The 22,969-nt window shown below is 36.0% G+C and overlaps 1 protein-coding gene across 4 annotated transcripts; it reads right to left on the bottom strand.

Annotated features, from left to right (window-relative positions):
- Positions 1-441: 441 nt before the first annotated feature.
- LOC145694827 (uncharacterized) lies at positions 442-22,404 on the bottom strand. 4 transcript variants are annotated; one of them, XM_081771486.1, is made up of 3 exons: positions 22,301-22,404; positions 9,852-10,157; positions 442-7,289 (listed from the first exon to the last, which is right to left on the bottom strand). In XM_081771486.1, exons 2-3 carry the CDS (start codon positions 10,091-10,093, stop codon positions 6,218-6,220), a joined length of 1,314 nt encoding a protein of 437 aa, XP_081627612.1. In that variant the 5' UTR covers positions 10,094-10,157; positions 22,301-22,404; the 3' UTR covers positions 442-6,217. The 4 variants fall into 4 exon arrangements, with proteins under 4 accessions (XP_081627612.1, XP_081627611.1, XP_081627614.1 ...); XM_081771485.1 differs by having other exon boundaries at positions 22,184-22,301; XM_081771488.1 differs by lacking the exon at positions 22,301-22,404 and adding an exon at positions 20,370-22,127.
- Positions 22,405-22,969: the final 565 nt, after the last annotated feature.

Raw genomic sequence — 22,969 nt, 5'->3', positions numbered from 1 at the left:
AAGTGAGTGCAAAGGACATCCTCTGAATTGTCATGTTACTACATTATTTACGTTATGTAGATGTCAACATTTTCCTGTCGGTACTGGGTCACAATAGAGTGATCAAAAGTAATGTGTATTATAATCAAAATAACCCACGACAAAACAATACCGATACAGAGTACAAGTACTGTAGTATTATCCAACGTTACCGGTAGTGGAAAACATATCGTAATTTTTATCTAATGTTACCGGTAGTGAAAACACCGTAATTCTATCCAATGTTACCGGTAGTGGGAAACGTACCATAACAATGTTTTGAAACCATACTTTTTAGAGAAGTGAAATTTTGTTCCAATATTATTAAAGGCAGACCTTATTTTTGCGAATTAAAATGCTTTGTGCATCATATACATTTGACAATTAAAATTTATTTCAGGAATACAAATTTGCCAATCATAATTTTTATTAAAAAGTATATTTATTTAGCTTATTTCGAATTTTATTACATACATTTTAAGTATTTTGCCACCTACAAATTTTTAAAACATATTACAAATCTCAAATTACAATCATGTTGATGTGATACTAATCCTGAAATATCAGTAGTATTCAAATTATTAATATCTCAACGAAAAATATTGATTAAAATACTAAAATACCAGAAATGAAGAAATGGCAAAAGAAATAATTAAATTACTTCGCTGTTGGAAAGCTTACATCATCGGCATCGTCCATGAGGTGATACTGAACATCATTATCTGAACCATCTTCAAAATTCTGCCTGCCTATAAACTAAGAATAAAAGTACAGGTCTGGATTGCTTAACCAATTTTATCCAAAATGAGAAGTTTCCGTACGTTCTCGACCTCTTCCTTTTTAATTAGAACACCTTTTCGAATCAATGGCAGTGCGATATTTGTGTTGCCCATACTCTTCTTAAATATTTTTTTTTTGAGTCATATTAGCATCAGCGTCGTTAAATATTTTTTTGAGTCATATTAGCATCAGCGTCGCAGTGATCTCTTACTGCAATGGGTGAAGTTGGTACTGTTGCAAGAACATAACTTTTCTTTTAACAGTTGTGGAATTTACAGTGCCATTGATTTGGATTCTTCATATTTTCTTACGATACTTACTTCCAGTTTTACAAGACACATTCGTCAAACATCTTGATTACTGTCTATGATTACAGAACACTTCAACATATTCTTTAGGCTGTATCATTGTATCACCACCCTTAAGCTCAAGCTCAATTCTATCATAAAACACGATGAGAAGCGAGAATTGACTGTCCTGGAATGGGAAATATTAAATGAATCTCCTTGAAGTTAGATATAGTGCATTCATTCAGTCAATAGAACAAGATGCAAATCATAGCAGAGTTCTTATTCTGCCTTGCATATCCATCTACAAAGTGTCGAATTTTTTATACGCCTTTACATGGCGTGTTTTGCAGACGATGAAACACTGCTGATGCAATTTCCGATGATCCTTTGGCTACGTATATACCGTATGAACAATTTGCTCTTTGTTTGCCTATCGGTTGACGTACCTTCTTAAATCGTAAAATTAAACAACTAAAAATTGTCTGCTGTAATAGGCGGCTTGATCCAGAACTCGAGGAAGAACATGATTCTTTTAAGAGTCGAATAATAAAGTGATTTCATCATTGTTGCTACTTTTCAATAAGGAATGAAAGGCTTCACCTTTCTCTTATGTATTAAAAATTCAGTTTCACAAGAGATATCCCCTGATTGAAGTCTCAACTCAAACTGTATACATTTCGAAGATTTATTTATAGCAGGACTTCCGAAACATATTGTATTCAGTTACAAATAAGAGTATGGAACCCGAAGATCGTTTTCCACATTATTATCGTACAGTTGGTGAAGTTTTGCTACAGACAAATAACTTGATAGGTAATGCTTCTTTCCATTTACTCCTCTGCAATAATGTTTCTGTACAGAAACTAGTCTTTCACAGGCCCGTATTTATATATTGTGCGTCTCTGTATCCTAATTAATTTGCCGCCTCCCCGCACAATTTTGCCGCCCCCTCAAAAACGACCAATATTAGAGTTGAATTCATAGTTTTTTTTTTTCGTCGCCGAGATGAATAACGACAGTTTTAATACATTTCAACTTCAAGGTCATAGGGCCCCAGGAGGGGGGCGAGATTTTAAAAGTAATCGTAAACGACAGATATTAGTGTTGAATTCATAGTTTTCGAGGTCGCCGAGTTTACCGGTATCATTTTTCATGATGTTTAAGCTCATCCTCTCCCCTTGGAATGGGGATGGGAGAGGATGACTTTTTTAACATATTTTCTCGCCCTTGCGCGGGACTCTGCGGATTGCTAGTTTTAAATATTACTTTAAATATTGTGAATCATAAAAACATTCCAAAATTTTTCCGCCCAGTGCTCGAGAATATAATAGCACTTACCTAAATAAGGGCCTGGTCTTTCAATGAATGTTTTTACAGTTTTCTTCTTGGTTTCAAACATATCGAACTTACGGTCCTCTCCTGTTTTCTGATGCCAGCTATCCACTTTCAAAATTCCGTCTACATATTAGATTAAACCTCTTCTCGGATACTCCCAACACACAAAAAATTCTTGCACACTTTCAGCAGTTTTGATGTCACTATCACATTTCGGAGCGTAATATAAAATCCAAAGCTGTGTTGCTTGTTCCCTGCTGTTCCTTGGCCTTTTTGGTGTGGTGTTGAGGCATCGTATGCTTTAGTATAAAATTGTCTTGGATTATTTTATTTTTAACCAAATAGAAGCACTGGTGAAATTTGCAAATATCTTTCATACACATTTCTGTACATCTAAAAGTCTTTCCTTCTACATAGTTGGAGTGTTTCGTGCAACCATTTGGGTGAATAGGTTGACTTTTTTTAAGTTTTACATTTCCACTCGTCAGGATTACGCATTTTCTTCCTACCGTTTCCAGGTGGACTTGGTGTAACAATAGCAACATTCTCATCTTTCAAATCTTTTAATCCTTCCATCTCCGTGGACATTTACGCCGCAAAGCTTCTTTTTAATAGGAAAGAGTGATTTCACTACGCTCTTCAAGCTACCTTTGCTACTCCAACAATGGCATCGTAGTAAATAAAACCAACCTTATCGTTAAAACCTTATCAAATTTTCAGTTATAACCGGTGATACCACAATTAAAACAATCCTTTCCTTCTCAGTGCGCCATGTCGTTGTGGACAATACCACTTACGAACAAAAATTTACTTTTCAAATTACTTTTTTAAAATTGTTTTTAGACAGTTTTGGCAAGAAACCAATTCATACACAGAAAGATACGACCTCAAAGACCAATGCTACTGATATCTCAATTTTCCACAAATAATAATAATAATAATGGACAAGAACCGTTTTGAAAATAAACTCGACAATTAAAACTACTTTTAGCGTTACCCAGGAACAACGACGTGGACGTAGTAGTAGTTTGTTCCCTTCGAGGTGCTTTTTAAATGTGAGTCCCCATGCCTCTCACCATTGGGGTGCTTGTTTCAGGTGAATCCCCTTGCCTCTCACCATCGAAGTGCTTGTTTAAGGTGAGTCTCCTTGCCTCTCACCATCGGGGTGTTTGTTTTGGATGAGTCCCCATACCTCTCACAAACCTCCATATTTTACCGAAGCAAATGTTCAAAATGGTGTCCGTTTGCTGCAATACACATTGCAACTATTTCTGAAGGACAATTCTACTGCTCTAAGTGTCTCTTCGCTAATGTTTGCACATCCATTGATTATGCGCTGCCGCATATTTTCTGGGGTTGTTGGTACTTCCGTTTAACATTTTACTTTTAGCATTCCCCACAGGAAAAAACCGGAAGTTAAATCAGGTGATCGTGCAGGCCAATTTTGAGGACCTCCTCGTTCAACCCATGGATCAGGATATTTTCGATTCAAAACTTCACGAGATATCCGTGAATAATGCGCTGGACATCCGTCATGTTGAAACCAAATATTCATTCTTGTTTGAAGTGGGACATCTTCCAGTAGTGTTGGCAAAATATTATCTAAAATATCGCCATACATTTGACCATTCAAATTCCCGTCTATGAAGTATGGGCCAATTATACGAGTACCTAAAACATCGCACCAAACGTTCACACTCCATGGACGTTGACGCTTTGCTTGCCTTAACCAATGGGGATTCTCCACTGATCAATAATGCATATTATGCCGATTCACTTGACCAGTATTCGTGAAAGTTGCCTCATCAGAGCAAAGTATCTGTGAAATAAATTCATCATTGACTGCTAGCTGCTGTTGTATCCAACTGCAAAAGTTCAAGCGGTGTTCAAAGTCGTCCCCATGTAGTTCCTGATGCAACGAAACGTGATATGGATGGAATCTGTGTTCATGCAGTATGCGCAGAACACTTCTTTGCGACATTCCTGAACCTCGTGCGATTTGCCGAGAACTGATATGAGGACTTGCAGCAACTGCAGCTAAAACATTCACTGCGGCACTTTCATTCGTCAGAGGCCGTGGTCGGACTCGTTCTCTGGATTTAACACTTCCAGTTTCAATAAATAGTTGAATAATACTGCGAAAAGTCGTTGCAGAAGGAACATTCCTATCAGGGAACAGGTTAGCATACCTTAAACGTGCTTCTTCTACATGTCTATTTGACTCAAAATACGAGGTAATAATATCTACTCTCTCTGCAATCGTTAGCATCGTAGACCAATTAAGAACAGACGATTGCGTTCGAATGTTTGACTAGTTGTTATAACTAATTATAAATAATGTCACTCAATAGACCTACGATCACAATAAAGTTACCTTTAATCTTCAGGATAAACAGTAAGAGTAGCTTACTCAACAGAGGTAACGTATTCTGATACTAATAAACAACTATTTTCATCATTACTGACCATGACCACAGACTCCAACTACATAGCAACGCCCAACTTCATTTTCATATGATACTAACTATCGCCAAATTACCCATATTCTTTTCTTTCACTTAACATCCTATCAATATTTTCCCCTCTCTTCTTTTACATATCCGCGTCCGCCTCTTTCTTCCTTCTTTTCTCTCTCCTTGGTTTACTATTCAACCCTATTTCCCAAATTTCTTTCCAGTTACCAGTTCCACATATTTCTGGTCTAACCATTTTCATTATCCTAGTTCTTTCTTTTTCCTTTGTGGTTTTGTCTTTACGTCTGAAATTATTGATTGCATTAAAGTTGAAAACCTTTTACATCCAGCCACGGGCTTCAATCCCACCCGAGACATGTTCCCCCTAATATTTGTAAAACGGTTTTCGTCCCGCCAATATTTCAAATATCTTAGGTAAACTATGACCCAGAAGGGATTCAACCATATAGCATTTTGCTAAGTTCACAAAGCACTATTAGATAAAGTGGGTATGAAAAAAGTAGCACAAAAGTTTGTTTCCAGTTGTAAAAATGGCAGGCAGTTTTTGGCCTTATGAAGGCAAAAGTGGAGTAACCTATTTTCGTTTACATATCGAGTTTAGTTTAGCTCAAATAACATAATTTTCAACTATTTTTTAAAACTATACATTGTTGAGCTTCATTTACATTAGTTGTTGGATAGTAGGCCCAAAATCTGTATTCAAAACTTCGTTGTTTCTGAATATTCACTTCACACCATCTTTCATCATTATTTTGTTCTTGACATACACTTGGTGTAATTTAAATTTAACTAAAATTGTAAAATAAGGTTGAATTTAATTGTTTGAATAAAGAAATTGTAAAGTGTGTGTGTGTATTTAATACCACATTTTCCAAAGAAAAAAACTATCAAAAGTAAAAAGTCATAATAATAATATTGTTTATGTGGAAAAATTACACATTTGGTAGCTTGTACTTTTTTTTTTTTTTTTTTTTTTTTTTTTTTTTTTTTTTTTTTTTTTTTTTTTTTTTAAAGAATGTAATATCCCTTCTCAGACCAAGATTATGAGATTTTGACATATTTTAATGTAGAATCCGAACAAGTGGAAAACGAACTTTCGGACCAATTAATCGACTACTCATGATTCTTGCGCAGTTGTTAGACATGGGACGTATCTCCCAAACATTCAATTGGTTTACAGTTTTGTACCAAAGATAAGCTGCACAATCTCAGGCACACCCAGCTTTCCATGAAGGTGCAAAAGGGCCTTTAAATCGAGTCTACTCAATAATTAACGAAATAAATTAATTACTGACTATAAGACTATTCAATAAGATTCTATCAAGTTTGTACATCGTGAGTTTTTAAATGAGTTCTCAAATTTCCTGCACATGAAAAAGCTTTTCCACAACAATGACATATATACGGAAGCTCTCCTGTGTGTGTCCTCTCGTGTTTCTGCAGATTGGCAGCCACAGTGAATGCCTTTCCACAGTATTTACAGACGTGTGTTCTTTCACCTGTATGAGTTTTTATATGCGACTGTAAATTACTTCGTTGGGTAAAATTCCGGCCACAAAACTCACAGGGAAAAGGTCGTTCTCCTGTATGAGTTTTCAAATGTGTTCGTAGGTGGCTCCGTTCATAAAACGCTTTATCACATTGATGACATCTATATGGTCTCTCACCTGTGTGTCTGTTGAAATGCAGCAACAGAGTTCCACGCAGCGAAAAAGATTTATTGCAATGTTCACAAGTATATGGTTTCTCTCCCGAATGAGTCTTTAAGTGTATTTGTAAAAGACGCCTCTGAGCAAATGATTTCCCACAACGATCACAATTGAAATCACCTTCTGTTCCGTCACCACCAAAATGAGTCTTTACATGGTTCTTCAAATTGCAACTCTGTGTGAACTCTTTGCTACAATACAAACAAATATAAGGTTTGTCTCCCATGTGAACACGAATATGAATTTTGAGAGAATTCTTGTGAGTGAAAGACTTGTCACAATATTTGCATTGGAAATTCTTTTCTCCCGTGTGGATTTTGTTATGTACTTTTAGATTCTGTTTCTGTGTGAATGAATGTCCACATATATTACAAGAGTAAGGTCGTTCACCCGTGTGAGTCTTAAAATGTTCCTCTAAATGATCCTTACGAGACAGAGCCTTGCCACAGTAGTTACATATGAAAAACTGCTCTGATATTTTGGGTGTTTTGCGTTCTTTTAATAACATTTCACTGTCTTCTTCAACGTTATTATTTAATATGTTCTCTGTTACTACTTCTTTTAACTTCCCATCTTTTTTACTTAAGGGTGTTTGCCGATTGCTACATGGTCTTGAATACTTAACCTCTTTATTGATACTACTATCATTGACTTCTGGATTTAACTCATCATTGGAATGATCCCTGTAAACAATACAATTTAACTTAAATGTAATTATACCTTTACATTTGATTTCGGTAAGTAGCTTAAACAAGATAACAAAAGTGCAAATGATGTATAAAATAATTGACCAAATAGCAATGAAGGAAGCGAAAATGAAAGTATACTGAGAAACACTATGACGGTTGTTCTCCCTTCACTCTCCATAAATACACAAACTACCTGGAATTAAGCTCGTGCACTGAAAATGATAAACTTCAACTGATTACATATAACTGCACCTAGTAAAAGACAAAAGTATTCTGCCTTTCATGTTTCTCAGGCCAGTCACTAAAGGGTGAAAATTAGAGAAGAATGTACTTCTTCATTAATACCACTTCTGTCGCAGTCCTGGAAATAAATTTGCAGTCATTTTCCTTTTTTTTCTTTGCTTGGTTCGCATTTCATAGCAAGCCATATAACAAAATTAATTTAATAAAAAAACAGTCCTGTGTTTACACCCCGGCCATTCAGAAAATGGAGTGGAATTTTATTTCAAAAATAGTTCTATAAATAGAAAAAAGTTACGTAAAAGTTATCATGAAAGATTTAAACGCCCAAACAGGTCAACTAAAGCAAAATGAAAAATCAATAGAGAAGTTCGAACGTGGTGAAGAAGAGGAAAGTGACAACTTTCTCATAAAGTTATCTGAAGTTGAGGAAATATACTCATGACTCATTTCTCTTAAAAAACATATGGCAACACCCAAGTGGAACTAATTATGCTGCGTCAAACAGAAGATATATGAACCAAGACTCCCACGTTCTCAAAAGGCTCAATACAGAAATGACTATCAAATGACACGTGTACACTGGATTTGAAAACCACACCGTAAAGAAGAAAACTTGGGGAGCGGGACAAATGTTTCAAGTTTTCAAGAGCAGCTCAAAGTATTTCAATTTGAATTGAACAAACGTTTCGTCGCAGTATAAGACCACAATAAGGATGTACACACACATTTTGAAGATACAACAAAAGTATGAATTATGCATTTTCTCTGAAGGTAATGACTCTTTATTTTCTCACTGCATATGACAATACAGGGTGTCTACTAAAATTCCAAAATGAAATTTCGTTTCTTTTTCGTGACCTTTTCTTTACCAAATCACAAAATTTTCTAACACTTTCAAGAGCGAATTTCGGTGCGAATTAGGCCGAATTTTCATCTATGCGATAGAAACGTACTTTGCTTGCGATTTGGTAGTGTTTAAAGCCGACCACAGACATTTTTGGTGGTGAATTTTGACGTTTTATAGAACAAAATTTTCCAATCTGTACTTACATTTGTACAGTTACAAAACCTCGTGCGTGCGTGCGAGATGGTGAGTGAGTGAATACATACATACATACATATACATACATACATACATACATACATACATACATACATACATACATACATACATATACATACATATACATAAATACATACATACATATACATACATATACATACATACATACATACATACATACATACATACATATACATACATACATATATATACATACATACATACATACATACACACATACATACATACATACATACATACATACATACATACACACACACATGCATACATACATATATACACACACACATACATACATAAATACACACACACACACACACGCACACAATTTAAAAAAATCTCATTATATTTTCACGAAATTACGCATTTTGATTAATAATTCATTATTGCGTATAGACTTCTTTGCGTATAGACTTGCGTATAGACTTTATTCATCAAGGCTAACGTTAACTCGAAAAAAATCCATTGGTCGAAAACTGGACGAAAAACAGAGAAATAACATTGATTTCTTTAATAGTAATGTCTCTTCTCCATATTGCTTCAAAATACATTTAAGTGGACACCAGGGTCTGTAAAATTGCTGTTATATTAAGTGGAGTGCTTCTCCAAATTTCTTTACGGTCAAACAATTAGTTTAGAATTGTATGAGGAAACTTTGGTTACACTCGAAATATATACGGCTTGGCTTTGGCAGGTGCTTGTGTGTTATTGTATGTTGTAGAACGTATTGTGTGTAGATGAAATTCTAACCATATTGAAAACATGACTGAGGTGCTTAATGGATATGTCAGTGCCAAGCTATTTGTACCCTTATTGAAGATACTTTTATTATTATTCCCTGAATCATTTTCAACGCTTGTGAAAATTTATCGAAATTAAACAAAAACTATGACTGAAAGTGAAGAATAGGTGGAAAACATAGTAAATTCTTTATATGTTAATTGAAAATATTTCTAAGAATAAACGATATTGCTCTTTATTGCTTTGTTAATTCTTTCTATACATATAATGAATTGGCACTTAGATGATCAATTTTATTATTGTAACTTTGACATAAAAACACATACGTACTCGTTATCACCAATGCTGTTTAGTATAAATCTATTTGAAGATCCTATTTACTAAACTATAAAAAAATGCTAAACTCTTGTTTGTAAGTTCCATTATATGATACCTAGATTTCATTAACCATTTTTGTATAAATTACAATTATGTAAATATATACATACCTATGCTCTTTTTGTGTATTTAATGCTGTTTTCCCATAATGTACTCCTTGTTGTTTCAATAGTGTTTCATCCGTAACATCTGATGCATCATTTACTTCATGCTTGGAATAATCTTGAAATCGTTCTCCTTTTTCTGGCAGACAATTAGTAGAAATATGCACAAATGTATGATTAGAACAGTTATCTCTTGAATATGCAGGTTCAATTGTTTCTACATGTACAAACTCAAACATCGTTGACATGCTTTCTTTTTCTTCACACAGAAGAAATTTTGGAATGATCTATTGCGACGTTAACAAAATTAATCTGTAATGAATGGACAACAACGTGTATGTGTCTGAATCAAAAACAATAATAACTTTTTACCTATTTTATATCACATAAAATCATTTATCGGTGCGAATTCAATGACACACAGAATAAAAAAAAAGAAAAAAAGAAAGAAAAGGTAACTAGACTGAGAATCAACCGGATCTCTAGTTTATAATTATGTTAGAAAGCGAACTGGGTTCGATTCTCGATTCAATCTCTTTTTTTCTAACTGCTTGTACATCAAATAATAAACATATATTGCTATTACCTCGTATTTCTAGTTGGGTTATTATTCGTTACTTTGATCAGTTACTTCTTCAAACTGCTAAACTGAACACATTGCAAAAACTTTCCTTCCTAACGAACTATCTTAGAAAAGTTAATGAAACATTAATCCTTAGAAAACGTAATTTTTGTTAAAGACAATGACAACATTCCTCAAAACTGTGACCACTTTCTTCACTACAGTTTTACTTACTTTTAATATTTAAGCGGTATATATACTGTTTCAACGATAAAGTACGTCTGAAGTGAAGCATGAGATCAATTTTCTGGAATGTTTTCAATACCTTCAATAAAGGAAATAAATTTCTCAAGGATTAATGTTTCATCAACTTTTCTAAGATAGTTCTATAGGAAGGGGGATCACTACGATGTATCCAGTTTACCAATTTTAAGAAGTTAGTGACGAAAGACTGACATAATTTAAATAATAAATTAATCACCTAACTCGAGATATAAAATAAGAACATTTAATATGTATCCTATACCATCCGTAAGTAAATAACTAATCAGTTTACTACACTTAGAGCCTGTTAATGCACAAGAACTTGAATCATCTCTATATGGTTTGTTGAGTTGATATAAGTAACGTTTCTAGAATATTATGGCTACAGAAAATGCTCTTACACTGAACTTGTAGAAAAATCAAAAGACCAAACTTCAAACTTCACAATCTCTGTTAGGAGACAGCGACATTTTGAAAACAACTGCAGCAGAAACGGGGAAATTTTTAACATAGAGACGGAAAACGTTTTGTTAATAAAGTAATACGACGAATATTTTCTGCAAAAAAGTTTCAATAGACATACACATTTAACATAATTCATCTACAGATACACATTGCTTTCTGTAAAATTTTATAAATCTTCTGAGAAAATTCTTATGGGATTCTAACAATGGTATTTCCTTTTATGTATGTTGAATGTTTCCATTGTAAATGAAGAGTCGTGAAAGGAACATTATAATTCTCAGTGTCGGCACAACGGAAATTTAAAAGGTAAAAATTTAATTTAGACGAGTATGACGGTGATTCAACCCCACAGAATAGTGTGCAGATTTTAAGATAGAGGACAAGTCTCAACCCAAAATGTTGGCTCTCCCTGTGAGGTTGGTCTTCAGGACCTCGTTTATTGATAGAGGTCCTGAGATGGACGACACACAGGGGCTCGAACAATGGTCATGTATTACGTGAACCAACATTACATAGTACTTTAAGTGGTCCACTGCTGAGGGGGAAACACATAGTTTCTTTGATTTTCTCAGCATTGGCGCTTCAACGACTTGTCAAGATAGTCTAACGAATATCATTGGTCCAGTGGTGTACGTAGAGTTTCATCAAATTAGGGGGAAGAGTGGCTGAAGCTTACAAATTTATATCATTTCAGAATTTTTGTATACATATCTTTACATGGTAAGTGTTCATTTTTTATATCTTGTTCAGGGGAAGGAGTGAACCCAAACCCTTTGTGTACGCCACTGCATTGCACCAGCATAGATTATGCATCATCAGCTCTGGATACTGGAACCGTGGGTAGCACCTATAACTGTGTGCTCGACAAGGTCCAGAATTCATCTAGAGGTGAACTCACTGAGTTCCTGAAATGTTTGCAAATCAGTATACTGTAAGAAAAAACGTAAAGTGTCATTTAGATTGGCAACAAGGAGATCAGCAGTGAATAAAGAAATGCTACTACCACAGATACGGATGTACACCCCATGTTAATAACCCAGCGACGGTCATATCAAACTGAAGGAAAGGTCAATACATGAGTGTGTGCTGGGATTAGTACAGAATAAACATACTACTCTCCTCAAGGAGGTCCGTTACCTGATGGCAACGATCATCTGTCCGAATGGAGTTTCATAGACTGTGGTACGTATTAATTTCTTCAACTGGCAACATTTGTAGCTCGAGTTATTATACAGCTGAAGTTGATCGGCTGCTGTAAAGTTCAAATCGAGCAATCTATACAGCAAATCGTGATCAGTAAAGGAAAGAAAGACTCACATGTCAGTCCGTTCACATCTTCTATAGGCGGCTATTAAAAAAAAAAAAAAAAAAAAAAAAAAAAAAAAAAAAAACTTTTGTCAAATATAACAGATTTTCCTAACTTTTCGACATATTTGGAGTATTTCACTGACTCATTTTAACTTCTCTGAGTTTCAAGATCAGTATGAACCTTGACATTAGTATTCAGTTAAGTTTCGAAAATACAGTTGTTCAAAGAGAGCTCTACTGATGCGTATCTAGCAGGGTTGGCAAAAACCATGGTTTTTATTGAAAAAAAAGTTTTTTTTTTTTTAAAACAGGTTTTTTTGGGTTTAAACCAGGCTTTTTGGGTTTAAATAATTTGCTCTATGTATTCATATCATATATGGACAGAAATAAGTTTGTTTCGCCTTGGTGTTATTATGCAACGACCGGGTTATGATGGAAGAGGTCACATAAGCTTAAAGCGAAATCCAAACCGCTTCTCAACTTACATCCGAGAGAAATTGTTCTCATTTGAACTCTAAACCAGGACTAATTGGTCAGAAATGCAATACGTCTGCCGACTCACTCACGAAGGACTCCTAATAAAAATACGTACTGATCTTTACATAATTGTTACTATCATTGTCAAGAGTCATTTCAGAAGGACAAAAAGATAAACAGTTGCAAAAGTGAAACCATTATACAGAATTACATATGGACAATTTCAAAGTACTACAGAGTACGGAAGAACTAATTTAGTCCAAGATAGTTAACAACGACTTTTATTAGTCCAAGTTCAAGAAATAGGACGACTTAATTTGCATATCAATAAGAAAAGTGAATACAGATACGAATTATTTGACTTCACTTTGGCTCAGACTCATTTATACATAAATAGATACCAAAAACACTTCTCATTTCACTAAATGCCTCTCGTGGGGTTTGTATGACCCCCCTCCTCCCCCCTCAGAAAAAGTACGACATTTCGATGTATTTTATCAATAGTAAACATTATTGAAACGAAACAATATTTAGAATTTTTCTTTGATTGCAATTACATAATAATAACAAACTATAAAAAAATCCCAAAACAAACATTCATAAACTTATAAAAAAGCAAAAGTTGGTTTTGTTGTATAATCTTTTTGAGTAATGAATGGGGAATTTAGGTCTGAATATAATACGAATAATATACGGGAGTGAAACGTAATAACCTACAAATGTGTGTTCATCAAGATTTTACAAACACTTACACTATTACGAACATTTCTCGCTTTTTGGATAAAAAAAACAGCTGGTTTAAACCAAGGTTTAACCCTTTTAAATTTTATGGAAACTATAGTTCCTATGGAGCAGTGTCCTCTTTTTGGGCTTAAAAATGAACCAATAAAGCTTTTTACCTCGGGTTTTTGTGTTTTCTGAAGCATAGAAGCATTGTAGAACATGTTTCGTGGGGGTTTTTGCATCTCGGGGTCATGCCGTCATAAGGGGAAAAATATATTTTTTTGTTACACCTAAGTTCATTATTTTCTGGCGGGCTTATTTTTGCAGCTAGAAGATTGAAATTTTGTACAAACATTCAGTGTATACACTAGTATTTACCATATTTTTTTCAGCCCTGTACCTTAACATGGGTGGAGTCCAGAGGGGCGACAAGGGGGGAATGCGATTTTTTCAGGGAAATTTTCCTTTTCCCTCGAATTTCCCACCTCTCGTACATGATGGGGAAATTTAAAAAAAAAAAAAAAAACACTTTGTGAAAGAGTGTTTCATTCTGAAGAGAACGAGCTATGAACCATGGTCCTAGATTAATTAGGGACGTCTCAGGAAATTTTTATCTGAGACCCTGTATAAGCAGACATGTGGAATATTCTGGGAATATGCGTAGGACATTGGGAAATATTTTCCCCGCCCTTATTTCACAAGACAGGAGCCTGGAATTTTGTACACGCAGTCAGCGTACCAGTTGCTATTTCCTGATTTTTTTCTCCAAAAATCTCGATTTCCCCTCAAATATTTCCCCTCCGGTACATTATAGGGACATGTAAGTGGTACTGTTTGAAAGGCTGTTCCAATCTGAAAAAAAAACTAGCTATGAACCATGATCCTAGGATAAATAGGGATGATACTGTCGCTGCTTATCTGAGACCCAAGAAAAACGCCAAAAAGGCCAGAATTTAAAAGGGTTTAAACCACCTTGGTTTGAACCAGCCAACCCTGGTATCTAGTAAGTTATTTATGCAGACGCCACGTCTCTTTAAGTAATATGGTAGAAATAGCATAATTACAATGTAATCCACCATAAAGAGGAACAATTATACACAATATAAATTCCTTAATACCTTATATGGTCTTCCCAACGTATTAGTATCAGTCACACTCACTGCATATAAAGAAGATCTTTAGTGCCCAAAACTCTATCTTACTTCACTACCTCAGCTCCTTGTACATTACGTAAATTATTTTTATTTACATTTACTGTAAATAGAATCCTAACCTTAAGTGATATTCACCTACTTTCAATCACTTTTGCTCACTCAGGCTTCCAGTTCCTAGTGGGTCACGGAACAAAACCGGTCGTGCAACTTCATTAGAATATATGACACTGAAACAATACTCTAACAAAATATGCGTATAATCATTACCCTTATGAGTCAGTATTACTTACTGGATGCACGACCAACGACATTGTAAGATTCTAAATGTGCCACTAAAATACAGCCTCTTAAGACATTAAAAAAATATATAACCATATACTGAGTCCTTGTTTGGTGGCTCATATATTCTTAATCTACACAAATATTATATTTATAAACTACTCATTGTATCACATTTTATTTGTGTGCATAGGTGCACAAGACGACTTAAAAATTTATTTATTTATTTATTTTTAATGGGGTCTACTTTCGGACAAGCCGTACTTATTGCGCCCAAGTCTTCGAGTCACTACAGGAATTCGGTTAGGGGCGAATAAAATGAAAACTATATAATTTTTAAGTTGAAATTACATCGTCGCAATAATTTCTAATTTGCAAACTGCAAATTGTCAACATGTTAGCAATATTTGTCGACACCATGGAAGCAGCAGAGCATGGATATCACTTTGGGAGGATACACTGGCAATCCCCATAGCAGAGCATGCCGCGATCTGCGATGTGATCGCAGAAAATTTGTCGCGCCTGTGCAGAAAAATTGCCAGAGAAGAAAAAAATAGCCAACAGAAAAGTATAAAAACACGCTTGCTATATGTAAATGTCTTAAATGGACGGAATACTCGCATAAATATAGTTTGAACCGTTTCTTACGTCGCGTAAAGCTTATTTTAAAGAATTACAAGTTTTCTTCTGCAGAAAACTTTTGACTTACAGAAGCTAATCGCAGAAAGACAAAGAAAGTTTTGCCATCGGGCTGGCAATCGACCCCCCCCCCCTTTCCGAGTTTCAGAACACTCCCGGGATTCACTCGAGCAGACGGTTTGACCAAATAGAAAATTTCTAAGTAAAATACGATGTGACAAATCTTTCGTGTAGGAATGAGAGTCTAAACGTAAGTAATTTAGAATCAGTGCACAACACACTGAAATGAATTTTGAGTGATAGTGAAAGTACTGTATGTAAGTGTGCTCTTCCACTATCCTTGTTTATGGGTATATGCCCTGTCGCTGACGCGCCTGCTTCCTACAAACGCACTCCCTCACTATCGCATGGGCAACCGTGCTGCAATACTGTTCTGTCTCAATTGGATAGCATTCGTGCTTTGTAGTGGACACCTACGACGGGGTGCTGATAAAGATTGAGTCTTACCAAGAAAAACTGAGCTAGGAAGCTGAAATTAGCAGAATATATAGGGCAGGATCTGTATAGACTATGTTGCAAAATGTAATGTTCTATGACATTAACATCCTTTTGTATTTCATTTCAGAAGTGAACACGGTTGAACCTCCAGCATGCTTCAGTCTAGAGGAGTATAAGACTGTCATGAAGTTTCTTTTCCTTCATGGGAAGGGTGCGACGCGGATCTACGATGAAATTAAACAAACTTTGGGAGAACGTGGGCCGTCCCATACAACTGTCAAACTTCAAAACTGACCATTTTGATGTTGAAAGTGCGAAATCCAGTGGCAGGCCTGTTTCTGTGTCTGTTCCCGAAAATGTTCAAACCATCCAGAATATGATAATGGAAAATCGTCGAATATCAGCCAAAAGGATTGCTACATGTTTGAGTATATCAGGTGAAAGAGCTGGTACTATTATTCATAATGATCGGGAAATGAGGAAGACGCAGCAAAGTGGATCCCCAAACTTCTCACGAAGGAACAAAAGCAGGAAAGAGTGAGAACTTCGCGGTCAGTTTTGGAACATTTCGCTAGGTTGTTTTTTCAAGAAACTCGTAACTGGTGATGAGACGTGGATCTTTTGTTATAATCCCGAGACTAAACAACAGTCTAAGGAATGGAGGCACAGTTGTCCCCGTCCAAAAAAGTGCCATGTGCAGATGTTTCTACAGAAACAAACGGCAACAATCTTTCGGGATAAGGACGGAGTTCTGCTAGTCTGGGTTGTTGGAATTTTCCCCAGTGTTTTTTTTTTTTTTGGGGGGGGGGGTAAAACCCACAATAAAACCTAAAAAAAAATATACTTCAAAACATGGATTAAATAATAACTGTAATGCGATCATAATTAATGTCTTTAATCGTACTTATTAGTATGTACCTAGTATCAGAATTGATTTAAAATGTGTTTTTATCATCAGAACAAAGTACACTAAAATCAAAAACGGTTTGGAAATCAAACATATCGAATTTTGTTTGCACTCGATCAAATACGCTGTAACAGTATTCAATTGTCATCTATTATATAAAAATGAAAAGAATCTTGTCTGTGCTCACATCACGGGGAAATGGTTCAACTGTTTGGAACGAATTTTCGGATGTAGTTACCACGTACCTCAAACTGGGTTTTTAGTCACGTTCTACGAGGGAGCGAGAGGTCAAAATCTATCGAAAGAACTTAGTATCTTACAATCTTTCCAAATTAGGGAGATCAAACTTTTTATATAAACTTCTCATTAAAAATAAATAAACCCATGTCTCGGTGTTATTGAGAATTTCCATTTTAAGTGGGGAAAGGAGAGCACTTTCAATAATTTTAAAGCGATGTTGCCTGTTGTTTTTGATCATATCACGAGGAAACGGTTACGCAGTTAGAAATTAACTTTTGAGCATATAGTAGTGAGTACCTAGCCTGAGCTGGGTTTTTATCACATTACTTTGATTCAAGGGCGCATCCTAGGGGAAGGAGGTAGAGGGAGTTCTAAACACATATAAAAAGTACAGTATGTCACGAGCCCGCCAAGTTAGAAAGATGAAATTCGGTATACAAACTCCTTGTTAAAAATAAATTGGCATGTGTTCAACGTTTTCGAAAATTTTCGTTTTAAGAGGGGAAATTTTCCATAATTCATTTGTTCACATTTAAAGCAATGTTGCATGTTGTTTGTAATTGCGTCACGGAGAAATGGTTGAACAGTTTGAGGTGAGTTTTTCCAGATAGTATCTACCTCAAGCTGGGACTCTATCATGTATCTTTTCTTAAAGAGCGTATCGTAAGGGAGAAAAAGGTCCAAAATTCATGCCAAAAATAGAACATGTTATGGAGTTTTTATTACAACACTTTCATTGATACGCGTATGTTAACAGCGAGAGGAGGGTTAAATATTTTCCATGAACCTAATTCTCCCCTTGCAAAGAGTGGGCATTTTAACTAGTATCGAATAAGAAGTAATGCGACTACATTTCCTATGTTTATGTAGTACATACTTATATATTACTATAAAACTTGCGTATTAATAAACAGATAAGAAAATATCTTTTTCCACGTGTCAGTTAATTACGAATCGTGAAATTTTGAGAAAAGGAAATTACTAAGGATGTACCTTTATCTTCTCAACACTAATGGCAATCAGATCTTGAAACTCCCTTAATTCTTCTTGCTTATCTGGTGGAGCATGTGAAGCACAGTGTAATTATTGTATGTCACAAAAGTCCCTCAATCATAAAATTTATTGTAAGAAAGCAAATTGACAACTGAAAATTACGAAAAAAAAAAAATTTCCAACATTTCAGTTATTAAAAAATATATTTTTTTTTATTTCTTCTAGAAAAACAATACAGCCACTTTATCTCTGGCTTCTGAACTTGAGGTACTATCCCAGTATTTGCCTGGCATGTTTTGAGGGAAACTAAAAGAATGTTTAGTCCGGACGGCTGGCTCAAGGATTTGAATCCTGAATATAACAGGGGATTTTATTCCTATTCTGTATTCACATAAAATTATCCATCACTTTGTTACTCTAGAAAATCGTGTACTTCCTTCTCTCTACAAATCGAAATATAAGTGACTTAGGTTAGGAATTAGATTTCTGAGCTTTTGGCATCTATGGTCATGTTAACCCGTCACGTATGAGGATGACGTCCCTCAGCGATCACACTATCTGAGAAAAGGGTTGGAGCAAAGGATTGGACGTGTGTGTTAGGTATCATCCCGGCATTTGCCTGGTATTTATGAGGGAAACCCAGGAAAAATCTCACTCACGATGGCTGGCCTGAAAAAGCTTTTACACTTCTGAACGAGTGTCCCCACCGTGAAATATAGAAGCGAGTGTCAGTGGTGCAAGATGCCTCCCACAAAACACGGATTTCGCGACATTTTTGTTTCTTTGTTATTTTTAAGTTTAGTTCAATTTCTCATGATTATACATCGGGGCTAAGGAAACTGTGGGGATGAGATGGATGATAATGATGGGTTGACGAAAGTGGGAGGAAACGGGAGAGCCGCGAGAAAAGCCATGCAACAAGATATTTGTCCACTACAAAGCGCACTTGGCGGAAGGGATCGAACTAGGAACCCGCACCAGAGGTGAATTACTGCAGCCCAACGTACAATTTCATAGTTTCATTTATATACAATAGAACATGAATGCCCATACGGTATTTTAAGTAGAAATATGGCTTTAAATATACGTGCAAAATTTAATAAAACCCAATACTGCCCATTAAACCAATTTTGTCCAATAAAACCCAATTTTAGCCAATAAAAACCACTGGCTGGGCTTTTTTTTTTTAAAAAAACTGGAATTTGCAGAGCCCTGCTGCTGGTGGACTATCTCCAGTGGGTGCAACGATTAATGCAGCATATCACTGTGGTATATTGAGGAAGTTGCGCGAAAACATCATGGACAAACGTCGTGGTAAGATCTCAAAGGTGTTCTGATTTTGCGCAACAAAGCCTCCTCACGCATCGCATCTGAAAAAAGGACACATTAGCCATCCTAGGCTTTCAAGTGTTGCCTCATCCCCCTTATTCGCGGGACTTAGCTCCATCTGATTAGCATCTATTCCCGAATCTAAAAGGTCAGCGTTTTCAGACTGTTCAAGCAGCAACTGATGCTACAGCAGCAGACAAAAGACTTCTTTTTACATGGACTTATAAACCTGCCGGAGAGATGTCGCAAATGGAATGGACATATACGTAGAATAGTGTGGGAGTTTCAGCTTCCTAGCTTAATTTTTTATTTCAATCTTTATCAGCACCCTCTCACAGCACAAGTTGGTTTCGTGTTTTACGTACTGTTGTTTTTATGTTATACGTCCACACTATATTTATTCTCAACCCTCCTAAAGCCAATATGGAAGTAGTAATGGAGCTCCTCATTTAGTGCATGCTCTGCTCAAAGAAATACAAAGCTCCAACCTAACCTGAAAATGTAAGAGATTTGTCCAAATTTGGTTGAACCGTCTGCTCAAGTAATGCCCACTTACGTTATAATAAATTACCAGTAAAGTTTAAGCACATCATATTTCTCAAAATTTACAGGTAAAATTGAACGCTCTGAATGAAATAACATGAATACAGAAGGTCAATTCAACTAAGATGGCCAATTTTACAGACCTGATGACGAGCACAGCGTAGAAGAAACCACAAGCTAGTAACCCATGAATCCAGTAGTGAGTCACGTACAATGCTGTGTGGAAGTTATTGTGGTGAACAGTTATTATGTCTGTTAAAGTGACACTTTATTGGGAGGATACAAACGCGCACCTTCCGATGCACAATTCAGTGTGTCCGTGATTGTGAAAATGTGTGCGGCAAGGGGGGCAACCATATCAGCAGGCGTACAGTAGCAAGGGTAAGCCAGCGCTGTAGAAGCACTTAAATATTCCGTCGTTGGGGAGGAAGGAAGAGCATTTCTAGGGCTATTTAGCTGAGTACTTATTTAAGGAAAGGAAACCCCAAGAAACTGTTGTGCACGGTTTTCTTCTGGAAATTTGTTAAAGTTTACAAGCAACAGTTTTGAAGGTAAGTGATTTCTAACTGAACAGAAATGTATTACTGCACAGTATACAGAACCTGTATTGCATGTTGACAAGTAAAGCATTCCAAGTATGAAACCACGGCAGGTGCAACTGAAATTTTTATGATCGCGAAAACCCACATGTTACTAACCTTGCTTAAACGTATGCCCACCATCGCTGACGCGCCTTCGGACAACCCCCTCGGTCCCCCTGCTGATTTCCTGCCCTGACTGGGTTAGATAGCATTCGTGCTTTTAGTGGCCACCTAGCACAGGTTAGTTTGTTTTGCAGTGGTTTTTGTGCCTCTAACGTAAAGTAATGTCACTTAATGCAATCTAACAAAATATAACCGAATGCAGTACATTTTGGTGCTTTTTTTAGTTTTCAAATTGGTCCGGCGATACGGCACAAGAGCCAACTAAACAAATTTAATGTGTTACCGTATTTCGAAATGTTAAAACATGTGTCTTGTTGGTACTATTTTTAAGAGTAGGTAAGTAACTTACGTTAATATTAGAGTGCAATGAAGCAATTAGTTTCCCGATTAATAGACGACAGTTCTATGTCACGGATGTGACATTTCTATTTTGTCTCATAAGAACATGTTGATGTAGAACAATAGTTATTAAGTTTTGTGGAGGCATCGATTATATTGAAATTGAGCAGAAAGTGTGGTAAATGTAGAAGGGCCCTAAATACAAAGAAATGGAGAAAGTTTCTGAATGTGAACATAGTAGTGGTGGTCAGGTGTGAATTATTATGAAAGCAGCTAAGCCTAACTTAATTAATTATAACTATATCCTTGTGTACGCGTATATCCATAGTCATTGACGCGCCTACTTCATACGGACGCACTCCGCTCATGTCTGATAGCATTCGCGCTTGTAAATGGTCACTCATATCATGTCTGTTTCTTTTCTAGTGTGTGCGGAAGCAGTATTTATGCGCAAAATGGTAAAGCCATCGTAACGGGAATCTACACCAAGGAATATGGCACCTTTCTTCAGAAAATAATGATAGTGGATTTCGTCATAAATAACAAAAAAAATTTACCGTTGGACCGACCGATACGGCACGCAAGGGCCAAATACACAAATTATTACCCTCATTTCCCTGCAAAATCTCAAACGAAAAAAAAGAAAACTTCGAGTTTTACGTCCCACGTTATGCCGGTTAGGCTAAAAGAGACGGTAATGATGAGTAATGGATGATATGGTGGAATAAAGAAAGTGGGAGGAAACGGGAGAACCCCGAGAAAACCCCCGCACACGGTATTTGTCCACCACGAAGTTCACATGGCGGGGACTGGCATCGAACCCCAAGCACCACAGGTGAACGCTCTACCACTGAGCCACCGTGGCCCCAAAATCTCAAACGAATTAGTTCAGAAAAAGTAGATACACAATTTACCATTAGGATTAGCGTTACGAACTGCTTGATATCTTTTGCTTTAACAGGATTGAACAACATAATTTAATCGAAGTCTAAAGACAATTTGATCTAAGTTTTTGAAAAAAATAACCCTACCGTTTTCTTCTTCTTCTTGTTCTTCTCCAAAACCACTAACGATTATAAAAATCTGTACCTCGGACGTATATTACGGAGGCTACAATTATAAAATTATGTTAACCACACATTAACCACGAATTAAAATAAATTGTCCATCAATAAAGAGTCCCTAGGTCTGATCACCATGAGGACGGACACAAAACCCAAATAAAAATCACAATCAGGAAAAGTCAAAAGCACGAAAAGATCAAAATCAGGAAAGAAGTTCACTGAGAGACGGCAAAACCGAAACTGATATAGATATATCACGAGTTTACTATAAACTTTCACAAATATATAAATAATAGCTTAAATTATTTTTGTAACTTAAAAAATGGTTGCCTAAGGACCTCGGCCTAGATCCACAACTTCTAAAAACGTGGGGGGAAGTTGAGAAATGTATAATGGAGAAAGGAAAGGGTTAATGGAAGAAATGGGTGTTGAATTGAGAAAATGTATAAAGAAGAGAGATATAAGTGTAGTGTATATACGAAGAAAGTCCCATTTGACCCCCTTCCTCCACAGGTCACAAATGGGATTACGATATGTACTTGAGGGTTGTTACTGACGAACTCCAATCTTAATGTTCGTTTACATTCACCGATCCCCAATATCGACTTTTTGTACTTTTATACTTTTTCCTTTTGT

The sequence above is a fragment of the Thermobia domestica genome, chromosome 9 (genome assembly GCF_964235325.1).
Source record: "Thermobia domestica chromosome 9, izTheDome1.hap1.1, whole genome shotgun sequence".
NCBI lineage: Eukaryota > Metazoa > Arthropoda > Insecta > Zygentoma > Lepismatidae > Thermobia > Thermobia domestica.
This window is presented reverse-complemented; position numbering and strand designations above follow the sequence as displayed.

Bases quoted from the DNA above. Each gene is read 5' to 3' on its own strand.
- LOC145694827 (XM_081771486.1), bottom strand. From the start codon at position 10,093: ATGTCAACGATGTTTGAGTTTGTACATGTAGAAACAATTGAACCTGCA. The intron at 7,290-9,851 runs GTATGTATATAT...TATTGTTTACAG, and splicing joins AATACACAAAAAGAGCATAG to GGATCATTCCAATGATGAGT.